The 11803-nt window shown below is 38.1% G+C and overlaps 1 protein-coding gene across 1 annotated transcript; it reads right to left on the bottom strand.

Moving 5' to 3' along the window:
* Positions 1 to 206: 206 nt before the first annotated feature.
* LOC136677488 (CCAAT/enhancer-binding protein gamma-like) lies at positions 207 to 11418 on the bottom strand. Its single transcript, XM_066655049.1, has 3 exons — positions 11296 to 11418; positions 3933 to 4209; positions 207 to 3467 (listed from the first exon to the last, which is right to left on the bottom strand). The coding sequence occupies exons 2-3, from the start codon at positions 4050 to 4052 to the stop codon at positions 3090 to 3092; spliced, it is 498 nt and encodes a 165-aa protein (XP_066511146.1). The 5' UTR covers positions 4053 to 4209; positions 11296 to 11418; the 3' UTR covers positions 207 to 3089.
* Positions 11419 to 11803: the final 385 nt, after the last annotated feature.

The raw sequence follows: 11803 nt of genomic DNA on the forward strand, positions 1-11803 counted from the left end.
TAACAATGTGCAGCTAAGAAAGCATTTTGTTTGAAGTAGTGGGTATTGTGGGGGAGTCCCAGAAAAAGACCCATAGAAAAGCTTAGAGCCCTTCTGATTAAAGCTAGAATTTCCAAACCACAGAACAATTGAGACATGGTATAACAGTTATTAGGAAAACACAAGACATGTTTACATTTTGTATTCAATTTTAATTTACAGTGCACAATAAGCCCATCCTGTAAAAAAAAAAAAAATAAAAAATAAAAACGCAAGAAAGGAAAAAAAAAAGCAAGTTGCCCAGCAACGTTCCTACTTCAGCAAAAAAATATGCCAATCAAATATTTGTGGAACACTGACAGTCATTCCTTTTTGTTTACTCTTAACACAAATCTTTTGTTAATTTAATTCTAACCACCCTAAATATGCTCCCATTATAAAGCCTAATCTTTATGAAGTAGTGCATTTAGTTTTGAACAGTGCTAACCATGCATTAACTTTCATGCTTATTCTTGAACCTTTTTATACCTAAGTTATAGAAAATGACATATACAAAAGAGCTGAAGCAAAAGATGCTTTGGAAGTCTCACTATTACCTTAACTACTCATTGTTATTTTTTTTCTTTATTATTTTTAATATTTTCAAACAGGTGTTCATAGAAACTAAAGGCTCTGTCTGGTGAGGCTTTTACACATAGCCTGAGGTACAAAAAGTCCTAGAAAGGCTATAAAAAGTGTGGCCCTATAGGAATCACTAATGGCTAATTGGGGAACTAATATTTTTGCCAAATGCCAATGGACAACATATCAAGTGAAAGAATGATTTAAAAGTAGTGGATTGATGTATAATGAATGAATGCTGTATGCCTTTCTTATTGTACAGAAGACACTATAGACTGGATTCCGCAGAAGTCCAAAGAGTCAATGAAAATTCTCCCCCAGTGTCTGAGCCTCCTTCACCTTTTGAGGCAGACACACACAGACTCAGACAGGGCCAGTGGTGCTGAGGTGATGAAATCAGTTTGAGTTGTTTTAGCAACCAACACCCCAGACACACGACCATCCCACCCCATCTCTCGCTCCCTCTCGTGCCGTCTGTCTACGTCTACACTAGTTTTGTAAGAAGTGCTCGAGGCTTAACTGCAATTTAGCGGCTTTTGTTAACGCCAGCAATGTCTGGTGTTGGGTCTGATGCAATAGGGGTCAGGCTGTCCAGGGTGTCTGGCTGCTCCGTTTAGGGACAGACGCAGCACATCTGGTAGGGACCTTCCACCCATGCAAACTTTAGCAAAGTGTCATGCCAAATACAGTAAATACAGTTCAGCGGAGGGAAATCTTTGATAAGGCTTCCTTCCCGCCCTCCTTGTGAAATGACAGACACCTGTGATGTAATACAGCCATGTACCCAAGAAGTTCTTCTGAACTTTGCATTTGGGACACTTTAACCCATGGAAGTCTAGAGTTATTACTTTTTGTTTTGATGTACTATATAAATGTGTTTACATAGTTGGATATTTAATAATACAGAAATACACACAGTTACATTTAATATATATTCTGTATTGGGTCTACTATTCATTTCTTTTTGTACCTGCTTTGATGATGAGAAATGTACATTATGTTTCTGGCATGTAATTCACTCAGATTTTACACTCATGTTTTGCACAAAGCAGTAAAATTGCTTTTGAGGCTACAAAAGAACTTGCAGCTTGCATCAGTGACACTTACTCCTTCTGCTAAACAGGAGTGTATTTACTATACATTTTCTTCCCGTTGTAGTTATAAAATATATTCTCAACTTATAAACACATTTTACAGACTTTGTAATCTGCGATTGGACCAAATTTTATACTTCTATTAGGCTTGAAAAAACAAATTAGTTTACAAAAATGTTAGCTTTTCACATGCGATGCATCTACAAACACATTCTTGATAATGAGCTTAAGACCTCAAAAAGTAATCATTTTTTAAATAAACTAGTTACTGCAATAATATTAATAATGGCATTTCAAATATTCATATGCAGTATAGGTCTGTGGTCACGCATGTTCTCCAGCCGTGTGATTCACTGTCTCTGGAGCAATTTAAATATACATCAAGCACTTCAAACAAAAATATTACTTTACATACCTTTACTACCAACTCAGGCTTGGTCTTTCCATGGTAGTGCAGAAACCATTCCAATAACCTACATATATGAATATCTGTCCGTTTTCATATTTTGAAGTAAATGATAGGTCTTCCAGAAATTGATCTCAGAGGAAAAGATCCAAAGATCTCAGAGGAAAAAGGTTCACCATTTTTATCTGCAAACGTCGGAGCTGACCTGATTGTCCTTTTCTTTCTTATGGCATTCAGAACAATTCGTGCAAACATGTTTGTGGCATTTCTCATGACTCTGACAAGCTGCCAAAGGCTGATCAAGAGCTGGGCCTGTGGCAAACTTTTGTAAAGCTGCTTTAACAACAACAACAAACGCTGGTTAGTGACTCATTCTTATGTTGGCAACTGATTTACTATGATCTTTTAACTAACTTTCAAACAGTGAAATCTTTCCCCAAGGCATTTTAAAGCATTGTTAATGTTTCTCGATGTTGGTTCCATACTTATTTACACACAACAGAAGAATGAAAACAGAATCTGAGTGTATAAAAGACAACAAAGTAGTGACAGATCATACACAACCCAGGAACAGAAAGAAAGCCCAATTCCAATCCAAATAAAATAAAGCCCCTGATCTTTTCCACATGGGAAATCCACGCTGCAGGGTCAAACCCACTTCTATTTTCAAACTCAACAGTGTCAAACAGTCGATATTTTGAATTCTTTTAAATATATAATCAATGCCGAAGACAAAATATTTAATTAAATGATGTTGTTTCATAAAAACAAAAAGGTACACAGCCTGAATTCCATTCACCAGTGTAAAAAGAAAATACTTAATGAAGAGATAAGAGGCTTCATTTTTTTTGAACTGCTAAAGGCCAAAAGAAAAGTCAGTTCATTAAATTTAGACTTGGAGTTGAGTAAACTCCAAATAAAAAGGGGTATAATTAAGATGGCTGTCGCATGACGCACAGTATAGAAATGGCGCCTTTAATGAGTGATTCTCACTGGCTGCTGTTGTTGCCACTATTGTTGTTGTTGCAGATTTCTCCGGGGGCGACGGCTGCAGCGGGGGGCTGCACGTTGTCTGCCAAGTTGTGGGCGTGCTCCAGGAACAGGTCTTTGAGCACACTCAGTTCTTTGCTGAGGAGCTTGATCTTGGCCTCCAGTCTCTCATTCTCCTCCTTCAGCTCGTTGACACGCTGCTGTGTGTCCTGTGCCTTCTGCTTGCTGCGCATGCGGCTCTTCTTCACGGCAAGGTTGTTCCGCTCCCGTCTCTGCCTGTACTCGTCGCTGTCTTTGTCTGGAATTGGCTTCTTCATTTTGCTGGGGGGTGTGGCCTTGCCGCCTCCTCCTGGACTAACTGGAACTAACTGGGGGACCTGAAATGAAAGGGTGGTGACAGCACTTCAGTACATCTGAAAGCACTTTTTCTATCCATGTGCTGAATTCAAATGGGTTCATTGAAATCATTGTTAAAAGACTGGACCAATGTTGCAGCAAGTAAGCAAAAATTCCATTCGCTCTGAGGAAGAGTGGAGGATCAATTTTCAGAGCACTACAGGCTTTACAGAATTTCCGATTTAAAATGCAAGTCTGCTTGTGAAGACAATACAAGTTTTGGTTCCAATGAAAATAAAAAATACTCATCCATTGTTTTTGTTTCTTTAAAAATGTACTCGGAGTTTAAACAAACTTTCTAATTGAGATAACAATAAAAACATTTACACAATACACAAAAATACATAGCTAACAACATGACATTTTTTCCAATAAACACAGAAATAATCTGTTTAGTTCTGCTGGGTGTAAGGTTTACATGTACTGCAATGTGTGTTTATATGCACCTGCTGTAATCCTGCTGTGGCTCCTGTTGAGTTGGAGGTACTGCTATGAGCCTGGCTCTGTATAACACTCACTCCGTTCTGATCTGTTGTGGTTAACTTCTGCTGTGACTGCTTGCTCATTTGGATCTACTACCCAATATGTCTCTCTCTTCCGCTCTCACACCTGCACCGACCTTCACTGTCGGCCTTTGCAAGTGCTTGTTTTTATTGGATGCAATGTTGTGACTGAGTGGAATGGCTGGTCGCCAAAAGATCCAATGATGGTACTCTTATCGTCCTACAGTGGAAAAGAAGAAACAACCGTTATGCTGCTATCATCATCATCTGCAGAAATATACTAAGGGGGTAATTCACAATGTTCATCAACAGATTTAATATTATACAAGCTTGTTTTAATAAAATACTGTAATGAGGGAACAAAACAATAAAAGGAATTGCTGAAAATGTTTATTATATTTAATGTATATTAATTTATTATTGCTGTCTATGCTCCATTTATTAAAAGAATCAGTGTTATAACCTTCAAATATAGGGGAAACAAACTTCACAATGGCATCCTTACATAACACGTCAGTCATACAAAGCAATATATGGTTGCAATTTTATACTCGTTCACCTTTAAAACATACATCTTCACTACAACACAAATGTATGCAACTGTAGTAAATGTGTACACTATGATTAATGCAGTTACATTATATTCCCAGAATTTATGCATCCAGCTTGCATGCTTTGATATTTGCTTTGTTCATTAACTATAACACAGCAATGTATATTTTATTTATTGTTACACTTATCTAGCGCCTTTCTAGATGCCCAAGGACGCTTTACAATCAACACTGCTCAGGCGCCATTCCATGCAACACTCCATCGATGCACACTAGTGAGAAGCGGCAGCCAAACTCACACAGTGTACTCTCAACCAGAAACGACCGTCTACCTGGAGGATTGCATCAGGCACTAGGGATTCTCCCAGGATAGAACGCCAATCCATATCTGGGCATATACACACATTCACTCCCACACATACAGGCATTCATTCACTTACACAGTTATTAGAGAAGCTAGTTAACCTAACCTCCATGTTTTTGGACTGTGGGAGGAAACCGGAGACCCCAGAGGAAACCCATGCAGACACGGGGAGAACATGGAAAGGCCTCGCAAATGGGACCTGAACCCAAGATGGGTCCTTGCAGATGGGATTTGAACCCCATGCATAAGTCAGACTGTGCATGAAGAATATATGAGAAGGTCCAGCAGGAGTCAATTTAGAACATTGACACCAGTTCAGTTTCTTTGCCCTTCTTTAATTGACCACAATATAGTTTCCACCAAATAGTTTCTCAATATTGCCACACTCAAAATAAGGCATCTTCTGATAGAAGACAAATATCATTAATTAACATGCTGTGAGTTTTTATTAATGCTCCTGTGCTGCCAGTCAGCCATGACATGTTTAATGTATAATGCTTTTAAGTGTAAACTCTTATCATATTAGCCTTGAAACTTCACAAAAAAGCACACTTTAAATTATGTCTTGGCTGAAGAATTTTCTATAAACAATAATATACATCATCTTCCTCATTTACTTCTACTCAAAGAGCCCAGTGTGTACCATTTACAATGAAACTGAACTCAAGGACTGGTTTACAGTTTCACTCATATGGATCCTTTCTCCCAGTAAACAAAGGGAATTCACTGACTGAAGTCTCAGATTCACAAAGGTTTTGTGCACTTCTGGTCAAATTACACACCCTGCTGATTTTCTTTATGTCAGGAAGTAACACCACCTCTAAATGCAAAGTTTGACTTTGACTTTTATGATGAAATCAGTTAAAGTTTCCTTCTAATGACACGTCCCTGTAGATGACGTCCAACAACACTGTATGGCGGGCAAATTCATCACTATTCTTGCGCCTCTGCAGGTCCTGGCTAATGATGTGATTTTTGCTTTGCATATCTGACAAGTCTAATCGCGGTTCTTTACGCAGTTTATTCAGCTTTTTGGATCAGGTGTTATGTGTAAACTACAGACCGAGCAGATTAAAATAAATATACTAAACTCAAATAGTCTGTGTGAGTGAAATGAAATGTGAATTTCTCTCTAAGTGAAATTCTCTCTTAAATTTATATTAAAAAATTAAATAATAATAATAAAAATAATTTAGTTAGAATATAAAATTCAGCAAATAGCAGCAGATACAGCAGTTACACGGCTCCAGGGACCTAGAAGTTGTGGGTTCAAGTCTGAGTGACTGTCTATGAAGAGTTTGGTGTGTCCTCTCTGTGTCCGTGTGGGTTTCCTCCGGGTGCTCCGGTTTCCTCCCACGGTCCAAAAACACACTGGTAGGTGGATTAGGCGCCCCACCACGACCCTGAACCGGATAAGCAGTTACAGACAATGAATGAATTAATTAATTCATTCAGCAAATACATTTTTGTTTATGTTCAGTCGTATTTAAGCTCATACCATGAAGATACTCACTGAGATAATGAAGACAATAGTTAATTTGACATAGATTAAGTGTTTCCTTAGAGCCTTACTGCAAACTGTATTACAGATACCAAAAATACCATAGTGGGTAGACTATTTCTGTGTCTGATTTTGTACTTAGTAGTACAAACTTGGCGAGTTTGACTTGCAATTACAAGCTCCCGCAGACAGGAGGATGCGGTGGTCATTCTGTAATTGGAACGGTGGGGTACTTGATGAGTGATCATCTCAGTGATGGGAAAAAAGCCATCGTGCTGAGGTTTGTGTCAAATACATTCTGGGATATCTGACTTTCAAGTCTACAGAAGTCACGTCCCAGTGCATTTGGAGTGTACTTGGCTAGATGTGTTCTTTTAAATGGAACATTACTTGGGCTGCAACTGATGACGTTCCCCAAGAACATGAGAATGTTAGAATGCACAAGAACACATATTGAGAACAGCTTGAATTCTGTAGTATTTTTTTAAACCCACATTAAAACCACCTTAAAACCACTGAACAACAGATGCTCACTAACCACAGGCAAAAGTTCTGCATAACCCTCAAGTTATTGTCAGGAACTTTTAAACAACTAATTCAATCTGAGTTCATTATAAAGGAATCAAACAGGATGTCATTTTTTAAACAATGTGAACATAGTTGTTGGCATCAAAATATGTAAGAAACTGGAAAACATCACTGAACTGACTTATGTCAATGTCTTTTGATGGTGTTTTTTATTTATGTAAGGCACCACTTAATCGTTTTGCTTATTAGACTAAAATGCACAGTAATAAATGTTTCCAGTACAAAGCATTTCAGTCAGAGGCAAATCTCCGGTGTTGAAATTAAATCATGGCTGTCTAAAACAGCAGGTAGCAACCTCAAAGCCTTGCTGTCCTTCATGAGTCTGCTCTTCAGAAAGCAATGTTTTGACATGAAGGTACCTGTAATGAGATATTTTAGTTGACAGATATATGAAACGCAGTATTACCTCATGAAATTACCCTGAAAGCAGGTAGAATTTTTACAGACTGTCAGTTTAACACTGACTCCGTGAGATTGTGCTAGAATGCTGGCATGCTCTGGTCATCTCAATTGTTTAGGGTAAGGTGTCTGTGTTTCTATCTTGACATTATGAAAATAATTAACGGTGCTTAATATTATGACAGGTTTTTAGCCTTGGCTCACACAAACAGTGACCCTGTAAGATCCCCACACTGTAAAAAATGTGACCCATTAGTTACTTAAAAAAATTATGGCAACAAAGTGCCACGTAATATTAATGAGTAGATTCTAATTTTCCAACTTTTAAGTAACATTCATTGAATAAATTTACTAAATTTAAGCAAGAAATTTATGTAAATGTTAATAAAATGCACAGTTAAAATGTGTTGGATTTAGATAATAACATGCCTAAATATGAGTTAATATAGCTCAAAAATATTGAGTAAGTACAACTTAATTTCACAAGGAAAGGACTATTTATCTGAGTAAACTTAATTAATATTTAATAAATATCTTGCAAGTATTGATTTACATTTACTAAATATCTGGCAAAAATTGAGTAGCCTGTACTAGGTTTCTGGAGAAAGCTTGTTTCTAATTACTAATTATAGTAACTTTACATCTATTCAATAATATCACGTGTCACTTTGTTGCCATAATTTTTTTTATGTTAAATCTACTTAATATGTCCTTTTCATGCCATGTTCGAGTGCATAAAAATAATACCAGGTAAAAATTTATTCAACTCTTGCAACATTTATTCACACAAAAATTGAAAATTGATACAACTACATCAAGGATCACAGGCAGAATATTTTTTGGGGATGTGATGCAAGCTCAAAACTTGCTGGTGCACTTAAATCACAACAATGTTTTGAGACTGCACTCATCTTACACCAGATCAGTTTAATTAGGATTCAGCAGGCACCTGCAAATAGATGAACATTAGTTTTAACTTCATAAGCAAGTGTAATGTTTTAGTGTTGGTCTTTTCTATTCATCTATTTTCAGGTGCATCCTGGGTCCTAATAAGATTGACTGGGTATAATTGTTAACAAAATATGATATCTTGTATTTGAAATACATTATGTACATGAAATATAAACAGACATAACCTTGCTGTACACTCAAATCATTTAAACCAGACTGTAGACCGTGAGCAAACACAGGTCATAAAATTTTATAGAAACGATTGGAATTGGAATTTTTCTTGCTTTTAATAAGTACTAATTATATTGTTTATAGTAGTGCCCTCAAGTCACGGGCGAATTTAGTTTTACGATTCAGATTCACAGCAAAAAAGTAAACTACGAGCCATATCGACTACAGCCTGTTTTCGAACGCTACAAAAACCCGAAAAACACAATTTGGTGCAAATAAACAGAGAATATAACACCGTTTCTGACACAGAAATAACATCAGCAGTAAAAGATCAGAGTGATCTGATTGGTCTAATTTAACAGAAACCAGGTATCTATATGGCGCGAAAACAGAAAATGCTATTGGGAAATAGATTTTTTTTTAACTTAGCAGAAAACCAAAGAGATTAAAAATAAAAACAAATGTAGCTAGGTGTTCCTACACAATATTATGAAAACATGCATTCTGATATATTGAGTATGGAACGCTAACATAATACGTAAAATGTTAAATGTTTAGTAAACAGACGAATCATTGCCTCTGATTTCGTGGTGTGCAGTGTTCCTCTAATTTGCTGAACTCTGTATTCGAACGCAGCTCTGTGTATTAAGTGAGAGTGCGCTAGTGCTGCAATGACTGTTTGAAAGTGTACTCTGACAGAGACTGAGCGTCGTGTCATGGCTTCATTATACCGTCCACAGACACATGAAACAACATGCAAACTACAGAAAGCACAACATCAGTTTCTTAAAACCGTAATTCAGGATTGTAATCACAAAAACACTTTGTTTTTTAATCAAACGTTGTTCCTCACCATCAGCTAACTCTCCAGTCTGTGCTCGAAACTGGTCTTTACGAAGCACCAGTGTTTGTAAAAAAACCGCCTCAGTTACCTGCTAGGTCTCTCTCTCCCTGCTCATAGCAGAGGCATCTGGTGTTGTTTTAGACAGAGAAAAGCTGTTCACTTTGGGAAGTCCGAGGACGTTCAGAACCCAACAATGCTGGTGTCCACGAGATTCAAAATGCTTTGGGCGGAAGTGTACGATTAAAATTAAAGACCTCCCAATGAGTAAAATCTATTACATTTTCTGGATCTTTGGTGTTACTCATAAAATATGAATAAATTCTATTCAACATATCCCAGCTAATTTTATTCAGCCAAAATTGTGTAAATTGCAATTAATACTTTGTTCAAATTTGTTGAATTTAGCTCAATTTTATTTCAAACTACATGAAGTCTTTTTATTAAGTGCAAGTTACTATTAGTTTTTAACTAAATATTAATTGACCCCAGTCCCACTTTTTACAGTGCAGTCTTTGCAAAATGAGTTTGTGAATCTTAGGATCTTAGGAATTTATTCTTCTCAAAGTCTTTTCAGAGTCTTCTAGTGTCGTTAGCATACATGTTTTCCGACTTGTGTGTAGCTTCATTCCCTGATACCCTATTCAGTGCTCTATTCAGTGCTATAGAGAACAGCCTTTTGTTTCTGGAAAGAGTAAAAACCGCAAATTTACGGTACACTGAAGTGTGTGTGAGATATATATATATATATATAAGGGCTGCACTGTGAGCTTTTAAAAAATGCCACACATCCACCTGCGTCCACCAATAGGTGCCATGTTGCCAGGCAACGTGAACAATATGTTGCTAGGTATATGCTGTCTCGCGTTTGAGTCGTTGCTCGCGGTTGCATCATCGCGCTCCCGCCCGCGCGGCGCTGAGGGAAACTCCGCGCTCTCGACGCTGAAGAACAACAACGTGGACAAGTTTCTTTAGGCGAACAAAAACAGGCAGAAACAACGCAATGTGAGGGAGCGCGGGGTTTAGGAGCCGAGCAGAGCGACCACTGCGCAGGACAACCCATGTCCTGTGTGTTTTAATATCCTTGTGTCTGCTACGTAACTCCACAGGAATTGCGGGGAATACCGCTAGCGCTGCGGCCACTCTGTTAGCATTACAGAACGCTAGCATAAAAGAACAAGCACACACGGCTACATTGACAATGACACAATACTAACACTGTGACAGTACAGTATATAACACTTTTATGAGCGTAAATTAGGAATTCATAACTCTTCCTGGGCTCATAAATATTTCCTCATACCAGCTGTAGGCAGTGATGTTACACACTCAAAAATAAGATACAAAAACGGTTCTTCGAGGGATGACACAGAAAAACGATTCATTTCCCCAAACTGTAATTTAATATTACCGTGTCCGCGAATGTGCAGAATAATTTAAAACCACAAAGACTGCGTGAAAACCTTGGCTCGAACGTTTACAGTATGTTAACGCTGTTTAAACCTTCTTGGGCACGTACAGATGCGTTATTTCAGGAAACAAACTGGCTCCATTATTTCTTCGCTTTACGAACTATCTGTAGCAACTTTAAAAAAAGATGTACGTCACTTATTTTGCACTAAACTCACTCTGTTTCGGTTAGCCGTTAGCAGGCTAGCCACATTCCTAACAATGACGTAAGACAGAAACAGCTCGGCTAGCTCGTGTTATTTGCTCTTTTCAGCTCTGGCAGTGGCGGCTCCGCTGCCCCTTAAAATCCCGGTCCTAGCACCACGAGGTCCGCGCTAACTTTCAAACAGAAACCTTTACTCATACGTGTTTTGCAATCGCGGTGCTACTGAAGTTAGCAAAACTAGCTAGCAAGCTGGCAAGGAACATGCCTGAAATTTCTATTGGACTACGTTCTCGTTTGTTTCGTAAAGATCCTCCAGACGTCTTACCTGATCTAGTTTCAGATCTTGTAAGTCATTCTCTGAAACCGAGGGGTAACGTGAGTCCTCTTTATTGAGGGACAGAAGAGCGCAGGAGCTGTTATTATTGTTTGGTTCACTGTGACTGAGCCGTGCCTGGGAGTATTGCGAAATCTTTTTGACCATGTAGGGAAATGTGTCCACTCAGCCAATCAGCGAGCAGCGGTGAAAACGATGACGAAATCAACTCTTGATTGACAGCTCAATGTCCCAATCGGAAGACAATACACTGTTTGGGGCGTTCTTATGTAACAAGTTAGTCATGAGATCATAGAAGTGAATTCGCTCAGCTGGAGTAGCCGTTAGTCAACACCAGAAACATGTCTCTGGTGCTTTAAATGTCATGTCACATTGAGGAAGTTTGTGTGTAGATCAGCTTGTGAGAAAAAGGATTAACACCCTGATATTAATGACTATTTTTAGATTTCGTTTAACTTTGTTTTTATGGAAAATACTGGCAAAGCCAGTGGGCCATGAG

Source organism: Hoplias malabaricus, chromosome X2, assembly GCF_029633855.1.
Source record: "Hoplias malabaricus isolate fHopMal1 chromosome X2, fHopMal1.hap1, whole genome shotgun sequence".
NCBI classification, from domain to species: domain Eukaryota; kingdom Metazoa; phylum Chordata; class Actinopteri; order Characiformes; family Erythrinidae; genus Hoplias; species Hoplias malabaricus.

Coding starts and splice junctions, on each gene's coding strand:
- LOC136677488 (XM_066655049.1), bottom strand. CDS start 4,052: ATGAGCAAGCAGTCACAGCAGAAGTTAACCACAACAGATCAGAACGGA. Junction 3,468..3,932: donor CCACAGCAGGATTACAGCAG/GTGCATATAAAC, acceptor CTTTCATTTCAG/GTCCCCCAGTTAGTTCCAGT.